The sequence below is a fragment of the Scleropages formosus genome, chromosome 12 (assembly GCF_900964775.1).
Source record: "Scleropages formosus chromosome 12, fSclFor1.1, whole genome shotgun sequence".
NCBI lineage: Eukaryota > Metazoa > Chordata > Actinopteri > Osteoglossiformes > Osteoglossidae > Scleropages > Scleropages formosus.
In genome coordinates this window covers 7557941-7581663 of record NC_041817.1, presented here as the reverse complement: position 1 = coordinate 7581663, position 23723 = coordinate 7557941, and the positions used below count along the sequence as shown (strand labels likewise).

The 23723-nt window shown below is 44.2% G+C and overlaps 1 protein-coding gene across 1 annotated transcript; it reads left to right on the top strand.

Annotated features, from left to right (window-relative positions):
• The first annotated feature begins 4440 nt into the window (after positions 1 to 4440).
• On the top strand, positions 4441 to 23423 carry tacr1a (tachykinin receptor 1a). The gene is made up of 5 exons (XM_018762429.2): positions 4441 to 4844; positions 13901 to 14095; positions 21165 to 21315; positions 21797 to 21993; positions 22396 to 23423. Exons 1-5 carry the CDS (start codon positions 4441 to 4443, stop codon positions 22703 to 22705), a joined length of 1257 nt encoding a protein of 418 aa, XP_018617945.1. The 3' UTR covers positions 22706 to 23423.
• The last annotated feature ends 300 nt before the right edge of the window (positions 23424 to 23723 follow it).

The following is a 23723-nucleotide window of genomic DNA, read 5'->3' as shown; positions in this document are numbered from 1 at the left end:
GTTTTAAAATGTGATTTGCTTTCAGTTAAATGCTCTGTACCATCTTCAGTCATTCAACACTTAATTTACTGACTTAAAGTAATGTTTCTCATTCATATTAGTGCAACACAGTATATTGTACTATCGTGTATAACAGCTACAATCCAGAATTTGTGAATTAACAGCTGATCCAAAAATGAAAATGATAAATGCATCTTTGGATAGATGAAAATAACATATTTTAAGATTTTCAAAGGTAATTTTTTTGTATTATTAATCTCTGCTGCCACTGACATTTTATTTATTTTCTTATTGTTTAAATGCCCATGTGTATTTATTCTTTAGAGAAAAAGAATAAAACCTTTAAAAAGGATCTGTTATTACCTGGTGTTTATAAATCCTGTTACTTTAAGACAAATGCTCTTGTATACATTGGACACATGCAGATCAGAAGAACAACCAAAGAAGGGTTTAATGTTTTTCCCATGAAAAAAAAAAAACATTACAATCTATAGAAAAAATGAATTAAAAAGGAGGAAAGTTTCATTTTTAAAATTTCACACGTTTTTAGTTGGGCTACAGTGAGAAAGTTTTAAAAAGGTAAAGGACAATGAGAAAGAGGTGAATAGCAATGTCGCTCAGCAGTGTCCCACACACAGAGAAGTGCTGCACAGAGGAGCCCATTAATAAGAGGTTTTGTTATTTGAACAGTCACCACTAGAGGAAGTAAGTGGAACTTCAAACATCCGCATAACATAATATTATGTTCACTCCTGAAACTGGAAGAATCTTCAGTTGTACATTTTTTGCATTGCATTTATTTAGCTAAATCTTTTCTCCAAAGCAACTTCCAATGAACTCTATGTAGTGTTATCAGCCCACACACCTTATTCACCGTGGTGACTTACACTGCTAGATACACTACTTATAATGGGCCACTCATCCATACATCAGTGGAACACACTCTCTCTGTCACTCACACACTACAGGAGAATCTGAACAGCATGTCTTTGGACTGTGGGAGGAAACCAGAGCACTCACAAGAAACCCATGTAAACTCCATACACACTGAGTAGGGATCGAATCCATGTCCTCTAGCACCACCCAGGTGCTGTGAGTCAACAGCACTACTTGCTGTGCCACCCCATTATTTTTGCTGATATCCTTTTTCAAAATGTGTGGCAAACAGACTGTCGTGTAGTTTGCATATGTTTAAAAAATCTTAACGTTAATCATTTTCATTCACAGCTGATGTTTTTCTCTAAAGCGATTTATAATGTCAAGGTAACAATTATCACAAGCTTGCAATTATTTACTCCGTTTATACAGGTGGATAATGTTACTGGAAAAGTTTAGAGTAATTACATTGTTCAAGAGTAACAGATCCAGTGGTGGTGAACTGACCCTGCAACCTTTAGGGCCAAACGCAGCAGCTCTAACTATTACACTACCAGATGCCCCTGTTTCCATTGGTGGTGACCACTGTTACGCTGTCAAAGAATGGGGTTTGATCCACATCACGGAATTGAACCTTGCTGAGTACCGCTAAGTAACTCAAACTGGAAATTATCGAATTGGTCTGAAGAGTAGGGTTCTTCACGAGTACAAATCAGGTCTTTCTTCGCATGCGCATTTGTGTGTGTGTTTGGGGTATTGGGCTCCTGTCAAGAACACAACAATAGCATAAAGAGACATTATGTCTAGGGAAAATAAAGAACTGATGAAAGGGAGAAGTGCCTTAGAATGTTGGAAGGTGAAATTCTTAAAATCGCACCGCAACTCAAACGCAAAAATGAAGTTCACGTGAAAAATAAAACCTTTGGTAGAATCTGTTAGAATAATCAAAACAGGCCAGCAAAAGCCATCATTCTTTTCTACCTCAGGTCTGCTAGATCACTTTAAGGGGTACAATTATGGTTGAGGCACCAATCTTAGCAGGAGCAGATCATGAGTAGGTTTGTCATTATATCAATTATTTGGTTCAGGCCTTCATGCAGTGTCGGAGGGGAAGAAAATGAAACGTTTCACCCTCGCAACTCAGAGCAAATCCATACTTGAGGCCATATATAAGTATCAGTTTTATTTCCTGAAAAATTTCTGCCTGTCAGCTGTGGAGAACATATTTAATGCTGCATAGACTGTTTCTAGGGGGGTGCAGTGGCACAGCAGGTTGGGGTGGGTCCCACTCTCTGGCGGATCTTGGGTTCAAATCCCTTTGGGGGTGCCTTGTGATGGAGTGACACCCTGTCCTGGGTGTACCCTTCCCCCCTCCAGCCCTGCACCCTGTGTTGCCAGGTTAGGCTCCAGTTTGTTGGGGCAAGTGGTTTCAGACCGTGTGTGTGTGTGTGTGTACTGTTTCTCAGAAAAGAAACCTCTATAAGCTACTGATCCCTGGAACCTTGATGCCCTGAGAGTGTTTGTGGAGTACAAACCCGGTGCTTACTTGTATGGAAAGGAACATATTAATTCAGCATATTCACTTATTAATAAGGCATAAGGAGCATTCCTTAGCATGTTAATGCACTTTCAGCACTAATGTATGCTGCTTTAATGTGTGAAATGAGTATTGGTGGAAGAAGCACTGAGATTGCCAGCACCTTTTTTTGAAAATATCCCTCATTTCTTGGATTAGCACTTATTACTTAGACACTTGGGAACAAAACAGTGCGCAGTGGAGAGTTTTAACGAGCCTCAGATGTCTAGTACCGTTACAGAAGGCAAGAGGGCGCGTTTGCGTTTTAAATACTAACAGAGCGCCGCCGCCGCCGCCGCCGCGTCTTTCGCCCGTTTCACTCCGGCGGTTTCGGCTTTACGCGCAAGAAAGAAGGCGAAGAAAAAAAAGCAAAAAATAGATTTGCGCGAGTGAATGAAGCATCCGAGCGCACTAAACACCAGCTGAGCTGCGTGGTCGTACATGAACCCTCCTGGGCACTAGTGATCCCCCAGAGTTTGGCGGAGCCCTTGGGACACAATCTGTGCGTAAGAATCAATGGATACAAAGTGTGTGAGAATCGAATGGACACAAACGTTCAATTTATTTTTTATAGAGCGCTCTTTTCACAGAGCGTTTTAACACATGCATAAGGCAAGAAAAACAAAAGACCAGGAAGAAAGAAAGAAGATAGTTGATTACCGACTATATAGTACTTTCATAGAGCTATAAGTATGCCTACTGTCCACGGAGGAAAGGAATTAAAAACTCCCAACTGAAAATAGAAGGACAGTAAACCCCTGGGGATCCATCAAGGGTCAGTGGCTCACAAGTGTTGTGAGAATGGACACAAAGTGCGTAAGAATGGACAAGAAGTGTGTGAAAATTGACATAAAGTGTGAGAATGGACACAGAATGTGTGAAAATGGACACAGGGTGTGCGAGAATAGACAAAAAATGCGTGAAAATGGACGCAAAGTGTGTAAGAATGGACAGAAAGTGTGTAAGAATGGCAGAGAGTGAAGGCACAAGTTTTACGCATGATGAATGAATCCCACAAGGTTCAGATGGAGAGCCGTCGATGTGAATTTTGTCTGCGCGCTGTGCTCCCGCCCCCCCCACCCAGACTTACCGCGGTACACACTGTATGTACAGGTTTACACTGCGATCGCAGGTGTGTTCGCTGCTTATAGTTATACTGTGTACTTGAGTGTGTAACGGAAACGCAATGTATGTCTCCGTGTCCATTCAGTCGTTCATAAGTGCGCTTAGCTGGAGGGCTGGAGGAGCGTGGTGACCAAGCCCTGTTGGGGGTGGGGGGTGGGACCACTAGCCTACAAATAGGGCGCGCTGGAGCTGGAGGGAGACGCTACGAAGGAGGAGGTGTGGCTGCTTGGACACGTTTCTCCACTGCATTGAAACCAGAGTCGCCTGGACTGCGAGCGCAAGCCGAGTTCCACACACACACACAGGCGGGGGAATTAATTTCCTACAGAGGCATTTTCTCCAAGGCTGTCAGTGTTCCTTATAAAAACGGATTAAGAAGTACTGAAGATCAGCCAGAAGGGCGCGCACACACACACACACACACACACACACATACACACACACTGACTGCCGTGGGAAAGAAAGGCGCTTCGCCTCCGAAGCGGAGCCGCGGTGGCGCGACGCTCCCCTGGGACCCCGTGCCGAGGGACTCGGGTCCGACAGCCTCGGGCAGCACAGGAGACGCGCGGGAGACACCTGAACTCCAGGTGTGTGGGGGTCCCACCTGGTGCAAGCAGCTTCACCGCCGCCGGCTTCGGTCCTTTCTTCAAGCCACTCAACGAGTGTGAGATCAGGAAATTTCCTCGGCATCTTTTTTTTTTTTTCGCAGACAAAACAAGTTGCTTCCAGCTGTTGTTTATTATAACGCATTCAAGAATCAAGGTGTTGCCCTCGGAGATGACTCCTTGTTTCGCTTTGCTGCGCTGAAGGCTCGCTTTCCGAGGGAGAAAAGTGGTGCGCGAGGAGAAGGAGACGCGCGCGCCATGGACGCTCTGCCGGTGACCGCGGAGCCGCCGGGCAACTGGTCCAACTCGTCGGGCCTCAACGGTTCGGAAGTGTACTGGAACCAGTTCGTGCAGCCCGTGTGGCGGGTCGTGCTGTGGGCGATCGCGTACGGCACGATCGTGGTCGTGTCCGTGGTGGGCAACGTGGTGGTCATCTGGATCATCGTGGCGCACAAGCGCATGAGAACCGTGACCAACTACTTCTTGGTGAACCTGGCGTTCGCGGAGGCGTCCATGTCGGCCTTCAACACGGTGGTGAACTTCACGTACGCCGTGCACAACGAGTGGTACTTCGGCCTCGTCTACTGCCGCTTCCACAACTTCTTCCCGATCGCCGCCGTGTTCGCGAGCATCTACTCGATGACGGCCATCGCCCTGGACAGGTGTGTGTCTGTCTGTGTATGTGTGTGTGCGTGTGCGTGTGTGTGTGTGTGTGTGTGGGGGGGGGGGGGGCACACGGCACGTTGGTTCTGTCCGACCCCTCAGGCTGAGCCACATCCTTCCACATCTTTCATATTCCCTTCATTTGTTCTCTTTTCTCGGGCCTCTTTATTACTCCCCTCCCTCCATCATGCCCTCTGTCCCTGAGATGCTGCTCACACACACCGTCCAGCTCCAAGTCACTTTTTTCCTTCCCCACTCCTTGGCAGCGAGGGCGTGGTGAAAAGATCACAGATCGACAGGATGCGTTTGGTCACGCAGGTCTTTTAAATAACCAACACACTCTTCTTCATCCCCCATCAAACCTTCCCCAGAATAATTATACAGAATAAATGAATATGTAAGTATCCCCATGCTTGTCTGTAATATACAGAGAATTACTAACTCAGAATTTAAAAAAAAATCACAGCACATTACATTGCATTTACTGACACGCAGAGCAAAAACATGCATTGCAGAAATAATCTGAAACTAATAAAACTTATAAGGTAGGAGAATGGTGGCACACTGATTTTTATATATATTTTAATGTGTTCTCAAACATCATATGTAATTACCACAGTGTATAAACGTTGTGGTCCTTCAACTCAGCCTCTGGCACTGTCGTTTTCACCACAAACATCTTGGATTTTTCTCATGCTCAAGGATTCACTGATTTTGTCATCGGTGCGAAAGGATTTTAAAGCTACTACACCGTGAGAGTATTAAAAGGAAGTTTTAAAATATCTTTACTGGTATACAGTATATCTAAAATATGACTAATTTGCTATGCTTATTAATATGGTGTAAGGATCTTGTATATTGTATACTAGTTTCATTGATTAATTTATGCTGGTTTATTTGAAATTTAATGTTAAATCACAGTATGGCTCGACAGACTTAGTAGGATGCCTGTTTGAGACGCTTTTCTGTGTCCTGGCTTTCTGAAAACATTATTCCTCATTATTTGCCTAATTTCTTATTATGGAGACACTTCTGAACACAATAATCTTCAGCAGAGTGTTTTTATGACAGTCAGTTTTGACACTACAATGAAAGAGGTTTTATTTCTATTTCGAAAGACAATACAAGGCAACGCAAGTTACACTGTGATTGCAAATTTATTCATTAATCACCAAGGAGAGAAAACAAACACACTTAAAATTCAAGCTCTAATCACATCAGCCCATTTGCGTGCTCTGTTGTAAAAGAGCCACACAGAAAGAAATGACAGAAATGAATGAAATGCTGCAGGAGAATTCTCACACCACACAAACATTTGTAATAGCACTAAAAATGTTCAAGTGTTGGAATATCATATAAGCTTCAGAACACTATGACTCTGCACTGGATAAGCGGTGATTGAGAATGAATGAATGAATGAATGAATGAATGAATGAACTGCATGCAATCACTGACTGACCTTAGTGTATTTAGACACCAAAATTAGTGTTTACCTACAGGTAAAACCCAAACCCCAAAAATATTGCATTTACCTGTCTCAATTTACAGTATGTAGGTTTTGGTAATAGCTTATAAAATTCATGGTAATCTCTGTTTTTCCCTGTACGCAGGCACAAATGTGACCTTTTCAGTGCTTTAAAATTCAGTTAACCTTCACAATGCTGGCACATAGAGCACACGGCGATGCCCAACAGCTGCTGGCCAGGGAGACTTCATTGATGATCGATCTGATCACCTCAGGGTCCTGGCCACGGTGTAATTCTTGTCAGAGGTGCTGATGTCCTAGTCTCTGAATAATACAGTAGGCACTGGGAGGCTGACATTGATCTTGTATCACTGTGTGTCAGGTGTGTAGATTATTGCATCTATAATGTGCAGTGGTCAACACAAAGGCACAAAGTGAAGTAAAGATGATATCGACCCTCCGGTGTTGTTCACTCCCTTTTTCATGGGCTCTGAAGCTGCACGCAAGACAGGGCTAAGCAGCAGGTGTAAGTTTCGGTTATAGCTCTGTCTATAATGGGGTTTCAGTCTCCACTATATTAAGCTTTGTCTGCATTCTTGTGACTTTTTTTGGTGCATGACCTCAGGTCCAGTATGAGGATTTGAAATGCTATTATTGTACCCATTATGAACACGTCTGATGATAATCTGGCAGTGGCTTGGGCTGTTCTGCAAAGTCTAATTATTTTTGTTTTCTATTTATTTTTGTGAGTGTCCACCATCGGCTCCTGCGGCGAATGTTGTTTACGTCTGCATGCAACACAGGACAGGTTTTGCGTCTATGTATGTGCTGGGGAGTGTTTGTGCTGCTTCTTAGGAAATACCTTATAATATACAGTATAATTATAGAAAAATAAATATGACTTTTTATAGACATGATCAGTTACTACTGCTGTTATTATATTATTACTGTAAACATTTGTCCATCCGTTGGAACACCCTGAACCGTCTTTTCTTCATCCTGTGCATCCTTTCTGCCTTTTAGGTTTCTTGCTTTAACCACTAGAACAGTATCGCACCTGACCGTTGCCTTCCTCTGTTTAAAACAAATCTTAAATAACAAAGCAAGAATAATTATTAAAATCTCAGGCTGAATCTGGGCTTCCCTCTTTCCTTCGTCTATCTGTTCCACATCTTTTCCAGGCGTGTTATTTGAGGTTTTGAATGTTGGACATACACCCCCACGCATACTTCACACACATGCAAAGGGTCATGACACCCCTAGAGATGAAGCGAGCAGGTGTCAGCTGAACTGTGCTGGGCTGTGAGAGGAAAGGGTGGCGGTGGTGTGGGGTTGGGGGTGCAGGATGAGGCCACACTGAACCGTAGGGCAGACAGACAAAAGACCTGACGCTTGAATACAGGAATGGAAATCATGACCATTAAAAGACTGCATTCATTTGATAGCTCTCAGCCAGCGTTTCCCACATCTGCTCACATGTCTCAATCATTTTTCCCAAACAACAACCCAGCAGGGAAAAAAAAAGTGCATTGTGAAGTTATGAGGTCCAAAATACACCATTGTAAAAACAGTGTACAGTGCCAGCACGCAATCTGCCAGTGGTCCTTACTGGAGGACCTTTGACTATATAGGTTTATCCTTGGTAACTGTGGTGTTAATTGAAGTTTGGCAGACAGCCTTCTCTGACAAATTGACATGCAGGTGCCATTGGGGGAGGGTGTGATGACGCAGTGGGTTGGACCGGGTCCTGCTCTCCGGTGGGTCTGGGGTTCGCATTCTGTTTGGGGTGCCTTGCGACGGCCTGGTGTCCCGTCCTGGGTGTGTCCCCTCCCCCTCTGGCCCTATGCCCTGTGTTGCTGGGTTAGGCTCCGGCTCCCCGCGACCCCCCTGTATTGGACGAGCGGTTTCAGACTCTGTGTGTGTGTGTGTGTGTGTGTGTGTGTGTGTGTGTGTGTGTGTGTGTGTGCGTGTGTGTGCGCGCGCCATTGGGATTTCCCCTCGTTCCATTGGTCTGCACTGTATCATCACACACTTCACGATAGAGGACCACAGGCCCTCACACTCCAATGTACAGATGGTCCCCGACATGTGATGGGGTTACGTTCCAATAAACCCGTCGTAAGTCAAAAATGCATTTAATACACCTAACCTACCAAACATCTTCTTATCCTTTAAGATGGTCATGATCGTCAGTTGCAGAAGTCCAAGTTCATGTGCGATGGCCATTACGGGCTTGCCGCCTTCATCTTGAGTTTCTCCTCAAGAGTAATTCCCCTCCCCTTCCACTTCCCACCAGTAGCAGGTGACACAGATGGGCGTTTCCTACACATGATGGATGCACGAAACACAACGTAGATACAGGGGGTATCCAAAAAAACACTGGCAACACAGAACAGTGTAGAATGTCAGTTGTATACACTAGTGACCGCGTGGCACACTGGGAGATGCGGATCACTGCCGCTGCCCGGCATCACGAGAGAGTATCGTACCGCATATCACTTGCCTGGGAAAAAAATCAAAATTCAAAATGCGTATCGGTATCGCACCATCTTAAAGTCGAAAAATCGTAAGTCGGACCATCGTAACTCGGGGACCGTCTGTACCTGGTTAACACACTTGACAGTCACATACAGTATGAACACATGCTGGTTACTTCCTGCATCACATGCTCCATAGGTGCTCATAAGAACTCATAGTCTGCAGGACATTTTGTAAGACCTCATTCATTCATTGCTCTGATATTTTCCACTGACTCCTCTCCAAGACATTCCGCTTCTTCCCGTTCATACTACCTGCCATGCTGTTTGGTTCTCATTCATGCACTTCACTGAATTCTACTGTCTCCTTCATATGTCTGAAGGGTCTGTAGATCCCCATTCATTCATCTCATCATGTTTTGCAGAGCATTGCACACAGTCTCTTCAAGATTGTGGAGTGCTTCATTTGTAAACTGTTCAACTGCTATGTATAATGATCTATACCAGTTTTTAGGACTCCATTCATATGCTGAAAACTAGGGTAGGAGGTTGCATACTAGTTGCCACCTTCTAATCTGAAGGTCCCTTGCTTAAATTGTACTGCTGCTGTGGAATCCTTGGTCACAGTACTTACCCTGAATCATCCCACACTAAGAATACTCTGTGTATATAGTTGTGAATCTGCTTACCTAACATTGTAACAGCCCTTAGGCCAACATATCGTCTAAATAAAGATTGATAATAATAAGCCAGGGTCTTGCTTGGCTCCTCTACAAGAGCAAGGTTCAGGTTACCAGTTAGACACACACTGGGACTTACAATGTGCAGGTTACAGAGCAGTAGAGCCTGAGTCTTCAAGTTATGTTACCAGTGTATGGGAGCCTGTTTTTCTCTCCTGTCATGGTCAAGTCATGTCCTAGAATCAAGGAGAGCGCGCAGAAGGTTTCCTTGGCTGACAAAACAATCTACCTTTATTTCAGTGAGGGATAGTCTGGTTTAGTAGCTGTGCAAGTTGTGGTAACAGAGGTTCAAGAGTCACACTGGTGTAATACCTGTTAGACCAGTAAAGAGAACCGAGGTGCTCCTTCAACAGGTATTGCAATTCTCAAGTATGATTATAAAAAGAAAGGAATCAGCTCGGCATGGAGTGTAAGAAAGTGACCCTACCCAACTTATGAAAGCTCAGGTCAAGCGTGGGTGTGTGGCTTATCAGAGTATGCAGATTACAAGAGAGAGCATGAGCTGCAGATGTGTGTGTGTGTGTGTGTGTGTTTGTTTATGGGTACTGCTCAGCGTGCGTGAGTTACACGGAGTGAGAGAGGTTTATTGCAAATCCTCCAGATTGCTCGTGTCCTCTTTCCTTGATCTGCATGGGTTCAGGGAAGCTCAGAAATCGCATCAAAGTCCTGAGACAACAAGAACCTCGTGTTTCGGCAGAACTCCCATTCGAACTGGAGACCTCTTATTTCTGCTAATTAGAAAAAGGTCATTTTTTGCTAGACTGTGGTAGGGAATTACAACAACATGGATCAGAGTTTGAGCGTCAACATCAGAGACTGGCAGCGTTCGGCAAATGCTTTGCGTTTGCCATAGCCCTCGAGAAAACCTTCCCTGGTGCACGTACGCCAAGTGCATCATTATCTGCTCCTTTCCCCTTAAGTAATTACTCTATAAGGCCATGTACTGCATTTCAAAAATATAATTCCGGAATTTTTAGGCGCATCCTAAGAACGTTTCTTCAGTCATTTAATTGGCATTTATTCATCTCTTTGGACATACTGAAATGTGAAAGTGCCTAGTGTCTACAAACAGCAAAATCCAACCAGAACTGTACGATAATTGTTATGCAGCATTTAGTGAACACCTTTATCCAAGGTGACTTTACACCGCACTAAAACTCCATACAATCATCGACCCATCTGTTCCAGAGCAATGTAACACACGCAGACACTAGTGTTCAAAACTATGGAATCGCCCATAAATTTTGTTGAAACAACTGTAGAATACAGTGAAATTCATGATTGAGGCTTTTTTTATCGAGGTGCCATTCAACTGATCTAAAAATATAGCCAAGACATCATTACTAATGTTACTCATGGCTATTACCACTTGAAATGACTTTTTTTCTTATTTATGTATAGCTGCAAAGCCCCATTTTCAGCAGCCTTTACTCCAGTGTCCTAATGGTAAACTCTAATGGTCCTAATGGTAGAGAAACCTTTGTAATTGTATTAGCGCAGCTGAAACCTGCTATTTCTATTCTGAATTTAACCAGAATAGAAAAAGAAGCAGAAAGCCCAGCTGCACAACTGCACAACGTTTGCGTATCTGGACCATGTACTTCTTTTTCTTTCCCGGTTAGGTCCGGTTTGCCCTCCTCTCTCAAGACAGTAGTAGGGACCTTTGTGTGAAATCTTGATTTTCTTAGCAATCTGAAGCATGGAATAACCTTCATTTTGCAAAGCAGCGACGGGCTGACGCGTTTCTCGAGAAAGCTGTTTCATTTTGGCCGTTTTTGAAGCCAGGGATGAACTTTAGGAATGCCGGAACCTTGCAACCAAAAGAAAGCTAATTTTCTTGCTTTATGGAACACAATAACGGGTTTCAGCTGGACTAACACAGTTACAAAGGTTTTGCTACCATTAGGACCATTAGAGTTTACCATTGAGACACTGGAGTAATGGCTGCTAAAAATGGGGCTTTGCAGTCACATGTGAAGAATAAATTAGAAATCTGTAATTTCAAGCAAAAATAGCCATTTGTAACATTAGTAATGATGTCTTGCGTATATTTTTAAATCAGTTTCATGGTACCTTGACAAAAAAACATCAGTCCTTAGAAAAATTTTAATGTTTCTGGATGATTCCAAACTTTTCAACGCTAGTGTACATATACAGCTGGCAATTCTGAGAAACCAGTTTACCCAAAACACATATGTTTGGACTTTGGGAGAAAGCCCTTGCAAAAACGCCGACTGTACACAAACTGATCCAAATGCAATCCGCTGCAGCACCACGCCAGTACGAGTGCTCAATTACTTAATATGGTATTTGCCTGGGTAGTAGCCTTATCGGGGATGAACATGAAGACAACATGAAAATCATAAACTTTAAGGAAAGACTGAACCAACAGACAGCGTAAGAGACCCATCACAACAAATTTAAGCCACTAAAACACCTGTCTGACAGCTTCAACAAGGGTATATTTTCAGGATGACCTTTAAGCAGCAGACTCTTTTCCTAAACAGCAATACTGCAAACCAAACCAAAATATCTCTTGTATATTTGCAGTTTCCCAGCAGCATTCCAGTCCAACAGACGAGAGTTTGGGTGCAATTGCTCTGTAACAAACACTGTTAAATGAGCGAGTGATCAACACACCGAGCGATCAGCGACATGCGCTCTTAGTGTTTTTCTCCGAGATGTACGTCGTTTTGGAGAAAAGAGTGACAGTTTATAAACAGTTCATATGCATTTCAAAAAAAAAAAAAGAAATTACTAGGAAGGTGATCAGGAATCGTTGATATTCTGATAAAGTTTTATGCAGCTACTCATGTGATGAACATTGGTTCATATGGTGGAAAGAAACAAACTGTACTTAAGAATCACACGTCTGCATCTATGTCTCTCCCTGCTAATGTGATGAACACACAGTATTTTCTATGAGATGTGCTAAATGAACACATGTAAATGTAAATGATGAAAGAAAAATGAAGATAAATGGAGGCAAATGTAGATGATTTCCAAATTAGACAGCTGTAAGTTTTCTCAAATTTATTGACCTGAACTTGAAACTCCAGCAACAGCCAGTGGCTTCAGGCTTGGATTTGAACCTGGTACCCAATGATAGCTCAGATGTGTTCCAGTTTTTACTTGTTGATGTACTTATTTAATATTTATTGAAGGTTCCTGCGTTGTTGCCCTTGATTTGTTACAAGCCATCAGCAGAGTGAGGACCTTTCCAGTGGGGTTCAGAAAAACAGTTTTTAAAATAATCAAGCATATTGTAGCATGTTGCACTCTGGGTTTGAAGAGAGCGAAGGAGGACGCACAGGCAGCGTTCATTACGAACGTTTAGTGGAACACCGGCACGTAAGGAAATAAGTTCAGGCTCAAGTTGTTTTTATTGTCATTCCAATATATAGCTCGCATACAGTGGAACGAAACGTCGTTTCTCCGGAGATCATGGTGCAACACAGAACAGGAGTACAAAACAATAAATAAAATATAACAATATAAATATAAAATAATTCTCTCGGTCAGAAGACCCCTTTTCTTTAAGAACCTACACCTTAAATCAGCCTTCTTAGCCTGCTTAGCACCCCTCAAGCTTTCCCCTCCCCCCACTGCCAAACACAGTCACCCCCTTATATTCCCCGTAAATCCCCACAATGGTTAAACACAATTCCATTTTACCCATAATTCAACAGTTTACGGTATACACATTTTCTTGCTCAAACTCTCGGTAATGTGGGTCGTTACAATATTAAACGAAGAAGAAATGTCTCAGGACTGGCTTAACAGTTCAGCAGCTTCACCAACTCTGAAATTCATCATCTGAGCGGCGCAACCGTGTTCTCCCTCAAGCCTCTTAGAGATGTTGCTCCTGTTATTGATGATGTGCACCGCCCTCTTGAGCTAAGCTCCTGTACTTCTTAATGAGTTGTGAGAAGCCGTAATGCGGGGCTGGCGTTACTTCACAGCATGTCCCTAAAAATGGATGGTGCTGTGTTGACTGTTTGGAAGCACAGCCAGAAAGGATGCGCAACATTGCCCTTGTTCCACAGCACTGGTGACGCAACTTTACGCGAAAACAACTCTCTTCGTGGTTTTGGTGTGCTGCCGACACACATTTTTCTCCATCAGTTGCTGTGTTATTTTTGAAGTATTATATTGTTAGGCTTTACATGCTGTATGCTTTCACATAGTATTTTACTCATGCCGAGCGAATTGTTTGAATTACGGGCAGTCGCTGTACTTTACCTAATGAACTGAAAGCATGCCAATTTGTCAGCACTTCTTAATAAACCTGAATGGTGAAAGTGGCAAAAGTCCAAGTTTCCACAGCCTCACGCAGACTTTTTATGCATGTGCTCCCCCGTCCCCGTCCCCAGGTACGTAGCGATCATCCACCCCCTGCAGCAGCGCATGGCATCCAGGGAGACCAAGGTGGTGGTGGGGGCAATCTGGCTGCTGGCGCTCTGCCTCGCCTTCCCGCAGTACTACTACTCCAGCATAGCTTACCTGCCCGGCCGCGTCGTCTGCTACATCGACTGGCCTGAGTACAAAGTCTTTAACTTCAAACGCATGTAAGTTTTCTTGTGGGAGACATTGTTCGTTGTTGTTCTGCCCTCTCTACCATCACCGCTGCATTTGAACTAGTCCCTGTTTGCATGTACTGCCAACAGGAGCATGGGTACAGTGCTGCTCGAACATATGGGAACCCTGGAGGGATGGTCATTTTTTTCTATAAAATATTAAAATAGAAATCTTAAACTTATAAAATCAATAAGTTATTCATTTATACACATGATTCTACTTACCTGCTTGGTTTAACCACTGTAACTTGGGCTTCGCTTATTTTTGCACCTGCACTACTTCCGTGTTTCTGCAACACACATGATTTCTTCTAAAGTAACATATGGAATTGGTCATTACACACCTATTATGTGACATCAGTTAGACTGCTCCTCATTAAATAACCATTATATGGTGAAACTTAGGGACACAACGGGTCCACACACTTTCAAGCAGCACTGTATCTATAAATTCACCATTTTCATTTCAACAGATATGGAAATTGTGTTCATTTACTTTCAGCGTATTGTGCTATTTTTTATTTAAATTAGCCATTGTTTTCTCTAAGGTGAATTATGTTCCCTTGATTTCCTTTTTACATCTACAACAAAATTTTTTGTCACACAACTGGATATGCAGAGGGAAGAATGATCAAGGTCCATAAACATTAATTCCAAGAAAAGAAATTATTTTTCTGAGACTCAATGAGTCGTGTTCATGTTAAAATGTTCTGGAAAAACTCTAGAAGTGGGTGTCAGACCATAATGAAGGAACTCAAGCTCTCACCCAACTTAATCCTCTTCATGTGTGGTGTTGGGGTCTTTGTTCAAACTTGGTTTTTGTCATGGTGGAATGTAGGAAATCAGGTGGGCGCACTCCGATGCTGATGCTTAAGTCATTTTCTTTGTATCACACGAGGGTTGCACCCACAGACCAGAATAGGACAGAGAGCCTTGGAAGATAGGTGAGGAGAACGTCTCTCAGTTTGAGGTTCTGCGGTCAGGTGTGTCGGAGCGGGAGCTTTTATACTGCATCCCTGGGGTTGTGACCGGGGGGGGGGGGGGTCATCCGACAGGCAGCTGTTAGGCACACGGACCTCAAGAACGCCAGGGATGCCAGTGACAGTACAAAACAATCCATCTTTACTAGAATTTTCAGCTTTAAATTCTAAGCTGAAATAAATCAACTGATCTCAACAAAACAACTTAAGTAATGACCAAGCGCTATATTGCAAACACCGGTGAACCGATCACTTTGTTCTTACCCTGTCGACTCTGATCGTTCCTTCATCTTGGGCTATATTGACACCGTCTACTAGATTTGTATTTAGCTGAGACTTTCTCCAAAGCCACTTATAATGTTAAGGTTATAGATATTACAAGCTTACAATTATTTATCCATCTATATAGCTGGCTAATTTTAGCAGAGCAATTGAGGGTAAGCACCTTGCTTAAGGGTATAACAGCTATGGGGGGATCGAACCTGCAACCAGTGGCTCCAAAGGCACTAGTACTAACCACTATACTATCAGCTGTGCCTGATCCCTGGACAATGGACCTGGCTAAAGGCATGGATAGTGACTGTTTTTCCATCTTACTCTAGTGTCAGTATGTTGTCCAGAGTGATTAAGTACGTGTACACACACACTTGCCCCAAGTAGGGTCACAGCACGCCAGAACCTAAGCCAGCAACACAGGGCGCAAGGCTGGAGGGGGGAGGGGACACACCCAGGACGGGACACCAGTCCATCACAAGGCACCCTACATGGGACTCAAACCCCTGACCCACCAGAGAGGAGGACCCAGCCAAACCCACCACACCACCTCACTCCCAGGGATTAAGTAGGCGGCACCAATTTCTAAATTTCTCCAAAAAGTGGACATTGTTTTTCCCTATGCATCTTCAAATGTTTTATTTTCTGAAAAAAACTATGCAAAAGAAACCTTCCGACGTCGGAACATTGAAAATAACCTCTTAACATTTTATTTTTATGCCTTCTGGGTAACAGAAGAAAGACAAAGGACTAACATTTATTCGTCCTATTAAATATCTTTGTACCGCTGTGTGCGTTAACCCGAAACTGCAAGGGTACATTCCTTGCTAAATCAGGTGTGAAGTGGACATAGGTTAATAACACAGCTGTATTAAAAGCGCGGTAAATGAGGATCAGTGCTCTCTGGTTCACAAGAATGTGAAAGAGGCACAGATTGTGCTGCTGCAGTGCTGCACGGGTAAGCCGCTACTAGAGGATGGAGAGACGTAACCGTCATTCATCATTTACGTCCTGCTCTCCCCGCCAGGGGGGTCTGAGAGTGTATTTGGGAGAGAGTGGGCCGTGGGTGTCTTTGCTCACAACTTTTCACCAATAGTTTACCTTACACCTCCGCAGATTTCAAACACACAGTCACACACGCTGCTTCTAACAGCTCATCTATAACATGTGATGTCGTGCTACTATGACTTTAAGTTTACAGAGCTCATGCTTATCCAAGTCACCATGCATTGCAAAAGTGGAAGACTTTCCCCGCTGAAGATCGTATTACTTATTTATGCAACTGGATGTTTTTCCTGATGCAGTTTGGGACACTTGCTAAATGGACAAGAGCGGGGCCCCTTTTGGCATTTGAACTGCAACCTTTAGTCCACATGGGTCTTCATCAACTGCCTTTAGTGCTGTCCTGTATGTACATTGTTTTGCCTTACTTTTACTTGCATTTTGTTTCACAGTTTTTAAATTTCTGTATTACATTTACGTGGGTTCATTTAGCAGAAGCTTTTCTACAAAGCGATGTACATCTCATGGAAAATACTCTGTTCATTACATTAGCAGGAAGAGACATTTAGATGCAGACGTGCGATTCTTAAGTACAGTTAGTTTGTTTCTTTCCACCACATGAACGAATGTTCATCACACGAGTAGCTGCATAAAGGTTTATCCGAATAGCCACAATTCCTGATCATCTTCCTAGTAATAATTTTTTTTTTCTTCTGAGATACATATAAACATTTACATTACTTTCCAGGAGTAGCTGTGTAAAGGTTTATCCGGGCATGATCTTAAAGTTACGGTGCATGAACATTTACATATTACATGAACTTAAGAGATGCTGGGCGAAGTGAGTGTGGAAGAGATGAGTTTTAAGACCCTTTTTAAATGTGGACAAAGATTCAGCAGTTCTGAGTGAGAGGGGGAGGTTGTTCCACCACAACGGCGACAGAACCGAGAACCTTCGTGCTTTACCTTTTGTGAGTGGGACCACCAAGCGGGGAGATGTGGAAGAGCATAGCAGTCTGGTTGGAGTGTAGCAAATGATCAAGTCTTGTAGATATCTAGGAGCAGTTCTGTTATTAAATACATTCAATGTAGTCTACATCCAATATGGCAGATTTTATGATTTGTAGCATATTGTATGATACAGTAACATTATGCAGTAAATACCTAACATTATAAACAACTTTGGATGAAAAAGTCACATTAATACACTACTACTAGGACTACTACTACTAATAATAATACTCTCTATATAATATAAGAAAATTATTGTTATTTGAGCTGTTTTGGTAAATGTCTAGTACAACTCTAGTGTGCTGATGGCAAACTTTGCACAAAATATGATCATAAAAATGTAATTTTGGTGTGTTTACACTGCCGTGTGCCCTAACGATCTAAACAGTAAAGAGCAGCTCACACACACACACACACACACACACACACACAATGTGTGCAACCGCTTGTTCCGAGGCAAACCAGAGCCTAACTCAGCAACACAGGGTGCAAGGACACACCCGGGACAGGAAGCCAGTTCGCCACAAGGCACCCCAAACTGGTGTCGAACCCCAGACCCGCCACATAGTGGGCCCTGGCCAAACCCGCTGCACCACTGTGCCCCCCTTTTAAAGAACTGCTGATAAAGGAAGAAAATTAAAGGTAAAAGGGCCACATAATATATGCTGTATGGCATGTATGTGGCAACTACACATATGTGACTGTTGTGTGAATTATGCAAATATATTCTGAGTTTTCATACTGTATCCACATCCAGTTTTAATAGTTTTTGAGCTCTGCACCCAGGGGGGTGCGGTGGCGCAGTGGGTTGGACCGCAGTCCTGCTCTCCGGTGGGTCTGGGGTTCGAGTCCCGCTTGGGGTGCCTTGTGACGGACTGGCGTCCCGTCCTGGGTATGTCCCCTCCCCCTCCGGCCTTACGCCCTGTGTTGCCGGGTAGGCTCCGGTTCCCCGTGACCCCGTATGGGACAAGCGGTTCTGAAAATGTGTGTGTGTGTGTGTGAGCTCTGCACCCTGATACACAAAGTCCCAGCAGTAAAGAATTCTGGCAGTTCCTTTTTGGCATGTGTCTATTCCATCTCCGGAGAAATTTTAGAATTGAGACATTATGATGAATGATCATTCACATCCCATAATGCAGCATTTCATTGCTACTGTCAAATACACACACACACACACACACACACACACACACACACACACACACACACACACACACATTTTCAGAACCGCTTGTCCCATACGGGGTCACGGAGCCTACCCGGCAACACAAGGCGTAAGGCCGGAGGGGGAAAGGGACACACCCAGGACGGGACGCCAGTCCGCCGCAAGGCACCCCAAGCGGGACTTGAACCCCAGACCCATCGGAGAGCAGGACTGCGGTCCAACCCACTGCGCCACCGCACCCCCTTACTGTCAAATATTTATTAATAAATCTAAATTCTGCAGTGTATTGGCCTTTTGTGATTTGCACAATTGCACGAATAAGATTAGAAAGGCACATAAATTATGAACAGTACTTTATTCATTTACCAGTATTTCAGCATTAAAATTATTCCAGGTTTATAATTTTAGACCGTAAATGAAACAAATGCATTAGTTATTTTATGTGTATATATAACAAAAATAATATACTGTATATTTTCGACTGGCAAAAATATTGTACAGTAAAATAAATATCTTCAGTACAAAGGTCAGGGCTGCAACACTTTTTGCACAATAACGTATTTAATCTAATTACTCATTTCATTCATTCATTCATTCATTCATTCATTCATTCACACAATTTATAGAGCCAGCGATTCGCATGAATCACATGTGTTTGGACTGTGGAAGGAAACCAGAGCACCCGGAGGAAAACCACATGAACACGGAGAGACAAAGTGCACACAGACTGAGCTGGATTCAATCCAAAGTGAGACTACACAGCCCAGGTGCCGTGAGGCTCCCAATATGATTATTGAAACTCCAGCTGCATACATTTTGCTAGCAGACTGCTCAATGTGTTATGGTAATGTTTTCTATTTTGTTAACAGCCTTCAATGTTCCAGACCTCATGAGTTTCATATAGAAATAATTTTTGATGATTTACAGAAGGGCAATTAGAATATTCGTGTTGAAATTGGTATTGCACTTATTACTTTTTAATGGAACTATAATCACTTTGCCAGTCTTGGTAAGTGAACAGGAACCGCATTGTTCCTGTAATTCAGTTTGGAGAATGATAGCGTGTCTCTCATCGGGCTATAACAGCAAACCGCTCTGATCCACGGTCCACCGGCATTTGTGTTGTTCCGTTCCTCTGGCTAAGACTGGGCAGAGCTGAGTATTATTAGTCGCCCGATGGTTGAAATCCTCGTCTCCCGGTACCCTGCAGCGCAGAGACACGCGCAGGCTGCGAACAGATCATGTGTTCTTGCCCTTTGCATATGGAACAGTCAGTCTCTCTCTGAATTGCTGACCCTCTTTGATTGACGCCAGCCAGCGGGGAGCTATGAGCCTCTGTGCCAGTACAAAGAGGGTAGGGGGGAAAGGGTTGATGGGGGGGTCAGTTTACCGCTACTGCTGTACTTGTTCCAGTCCCTTGCTGTCAAGTCAGTCTCTATTATTATACTGGACAGTAATGGACATCCAGACATCCTATAACATTTAAAGGCACAAAACTTCAACCCAGCTCAGTGAAGGGAAGAGTGGGTTCAGTCGAATGCAGCTGGGGGTGGAAGAAGTTGGTAAACTAACGCGAAGCAGAAAGCTCACACGTCTGCATTTTTCCTCCTCCGTTCAGTCACATCATATTGATTGCTTTGCGTGGCGGGCCGGGGAGGGGACGTCAAGGACTCTCGCCCGGATCGCTAATCCGTCAGAGCGGGACCATCTCTTAGTGACCTGCCCGATAGATACTCCCGGACGCTGGCTGTCTGCGGGGGTCTCCCAGCCACGAGTCTCATTGCACATTTCGGCAACGTCTGCTTAACACTGAGCTGGGTTTTTGCAGGTTGCTCAAAATTCAGCTCAGCTGGACATACTGTGAGTTCTAGAGACAGACCGGAAACTTGTTCTCATTCTTTCTGCTGCTATTTCAAAATTATCCCACATGTTCTCTGAGTGCTTGTGTTTGCGATAGAAGAAATTATTTTTGCATATCTGCTATACTGTACGTGGTCCTCGCACAACAGGCATGTGTCTCTGTATTAATAAGTCCTTAGGGACGGACCACAACGTTTTGCTCTTTCATGGAAACATGTGCTTATGACCCCGGAAAATCAGAGTAAAAAAGGAACGATGTCTCCATCCATTTGCATGGAATACACGACCGCCCTCTGTACGCCGTGTTATGATTCCCTGGAATCATCCAAGCTTACAGTGTCATTATTGTAATTGCAGTCAATCACCTGTCAAGCAGAGAGTGAGAGAAAGCTCCTCTATGGGAGAGGCGTGCTGTCGCCCTGGAGTACCACGCAAGGCTGTGATATGCCATCTCATGGCCGATCACAGAGGCCAGTGTTGTGTAGAGAAAACCAATCACCGTCCTCTTGACGGTAGAATCATCAGCAGAAACGGCATGGAATATTAATTGTTACCTGAGGGGTAGGGTTGCATGAATATGTACATTACTTAAAACAACTGGGTGCCTTTCCTGATTAGGGCTCTTGGTGACCTGATCTCCTGCTAATGAAACAGAGGCTTTTACCATATCTAAACTTATTGTAAAGTGTTGCTCCTTTGCCTTCCGCCGATCTACTCCGACTTCCATGCTCACTTCTGCTTTTTCCCTTTGGGGCTGTGTTCCTCTCAGGTACTTCTTATGCGTGGCGGGGCTCATCTACTTCCTGCCCCTGCTGGTCATGGGTTGCGCTTACCTGGTGGTGGGCCTCACGCTGTGGGCGAGCGAGATCCCGGGCGACTCCTCCGACCGCTACAGGGAGCAACTGAATGCCAAACGCAAGGTCACTCCCCTGTTTTTCACCGTACGCTCGAAAACAAGGTGCCTTAAAAGCAGCCCGGTGCCGGGTCAGTGTGGGACAGAACACATGCTGGGTTGTTTCCGCCAAGCTTGGGCTCAGCCCATTATTGTAATGTGTTTTACCCTTCTTTACTAGCTCACCTTGCTGTGCTGTTCTTAGAGAGCCATGTACAGCAGGCTTGCACAAATTTGTTTTTTATAGTTTACTACATCTGAAGATAACCCATCGTGAGGGTAATCTCTGTAACCAAAAAAAGTTGGCTTGGGTTAATGTAGCACGGATGTCTTTAACACAGTATTCCTGCACCTTGAATTACTCTTCCCATCGCATCCGAGCTGTAATTATGGCCTTCGGCTTTTCATCCACCCTGGATAAATATTTTGGCAAAGGTGTGGATGGATGGATGTTTCCTTGCGACCCATCCATTCCCACCCCGCTGCTCTGTCCCTCTTTCTTCAACTAGGTGGTGAAGATGATGATTGTGGTGGTGTGCACGTTTGCCACCTGTTGGCTGCCATACCACGTCTACTTCCTGCTCTATGAGTTCTTCCCAGACCTCTTTGAACAGACCTTCATCCAGCAGGTGTACCTTGCCATTATGTGGCTGGCCATGAGCTCCACGATGTACAACCCCATCATCTACTGCTGCCTCAATGACAGGTGACCTACCTGCATCCACCATAACCTCTGCTTTAATCTACGGTTGTTGCTTTGTTGTTCAACCCCTCCAAAGGCAGAACAAATGTGTCCTTCTGTGTAAACCGATGTGGCAGTAGCCTTGATGCTGAAATGCAGCAAACGCAAGAAACTGGTGAGGGAGACCTTTCTGTAGTTCTTCATGGCTGAACTTCACGCTTAATCTGGCCCTTATGGAATGAGATTTGAATCAGACCTTATAGAGATAATAAACATATATATAAAATATATAGATATATATGATAATATACATAATAATAATAATAATATATATATATATATAAAATAAATAGAGATAATAAACCTACAGTATATAGTGGTTTTTTTTCCATGCTGAAATTTGTCCTTGGCATTTCTGTCCGTCAGATTCAGAGCGGGATTCAAGCAAGCCTTCCACTGGTGTCCCTGTGTCCCCGATGGGTCCTATGAGGGCTTGGAGCTCAAATCGACCCGCTATCTCCAGACCCAGACCAGCGTGTATAAGGCCAGCCGCATGGAGGCCACCGTGTGCACTGTGATGCCTCCAGGGGAAGAGGATCATGATGTAGGGGATCCGGAGCCAGCTATGCCACGTCGTCCCTCCATGGACCTCGCTTCCAATGGCTCCTCCTCACGTAGTGTCTCCAAGACTGTGTCAGAGACATCGAGCTTCTACTCGAGCAGCAACCTTGCCTAGCAGCCTGAAGCGCATTTGTGCTGGTTGGGCTCTACAGATGTCTGACAGTGTAGTCCTCATTGTCCTCATCCACAGCAGGACACAGCCTTTGTTCCTGCTCAGCACCTCCAGCCTGGTGCCATGTCAGTGGGCTTTCCGCATCCACATCTTAGGCCATCCCACCTACACCCATGTCACACCGTGAGGTCAACGGCTAGAAGGATTGGTGGGCCTCCGGCATCTGCTCCAGCAGCTGACCCGGCGAATCCATTGAAAACCACACTTTCCAGCTGGGTGAGAAGATTTTCATGGGCAGCACGAGTGTGTGAAAACACAGCATCTTCAAACCTACGCCCTTTTTAAATTGCAGCGCTCAGTGCGGCACTTTCTATAAACGTTAATCTCATAATTTCGTTTTTTTTTGCTCGTTCTACAGTCCTGCGTCGCTACGAGTGTATGTGTGCGCGCGGAGCAATTCGTGTGCATGCGAGTCCAGCTGAAGTCCACGAGGGAGTTATTTCATGCACCTCAGACTCTCGCTCTCGGAAAATGTATAAAGGCCAGGAAATCTGAGTCTCACCGGAGCATCATCAGACTTAGCAGGTCTGCTCATATCTGTATGCTTTCTTCTCCTTCACAGCCAATTAATGTGTAGCTGCCAACACCATCCCACCATGTGAGAGCAAGAGCCAGCAGCCACGTTCGGCACACGCAGCACAATATATAACGTTAGTGCCGCTTCTGGGTCAGAGAGCGACACCATAAGGTGTTACGTCGGTTATTCTTCAGAATTTACCGAGGGAATGTAGCACAGCTGGTGAAGCAAGGGGCGGCCCACGTAAAGGAGATCAAAGTGTGTTACTCTTCATGTTGCTCTGACCGTGGATGTTTACTTTGGTTTTTTAAATATCGCTGAAGCGAACTCGTCTCATTGCAGGAGTGGCCAGTAAAAAAATGTGCATTGACTTGCGGCTGCTCGTTAACGCATAAATCCAAAAAAAAGCCTTATGGATTTGCTTTTGGATTTGAATACCGGGCT

Coding starts and splice junctions, on each gene's coding strand:
- tacr1a (XM_018762429.2), top strand. CDS start 4,441: ATGGACGCTCTGCCGGTGACCGCGGAGCCGCCGGGCAACTGGTCCAAC. Junction 4,845..13,900: donor ACGGCCATCGCCCTGGACAG/GTGTGTGTCTGT, acceptor CCCCGTCCCCAG/GTACGTAGCGATCATCCACC. Junction 14,096..21,164: donor GTCTTTAACTTCAAACGCAT/GTAAGTTTTCTT, acceptor TGTTCCTCTCAG/GTACTTCTTATGCGTGGCGG.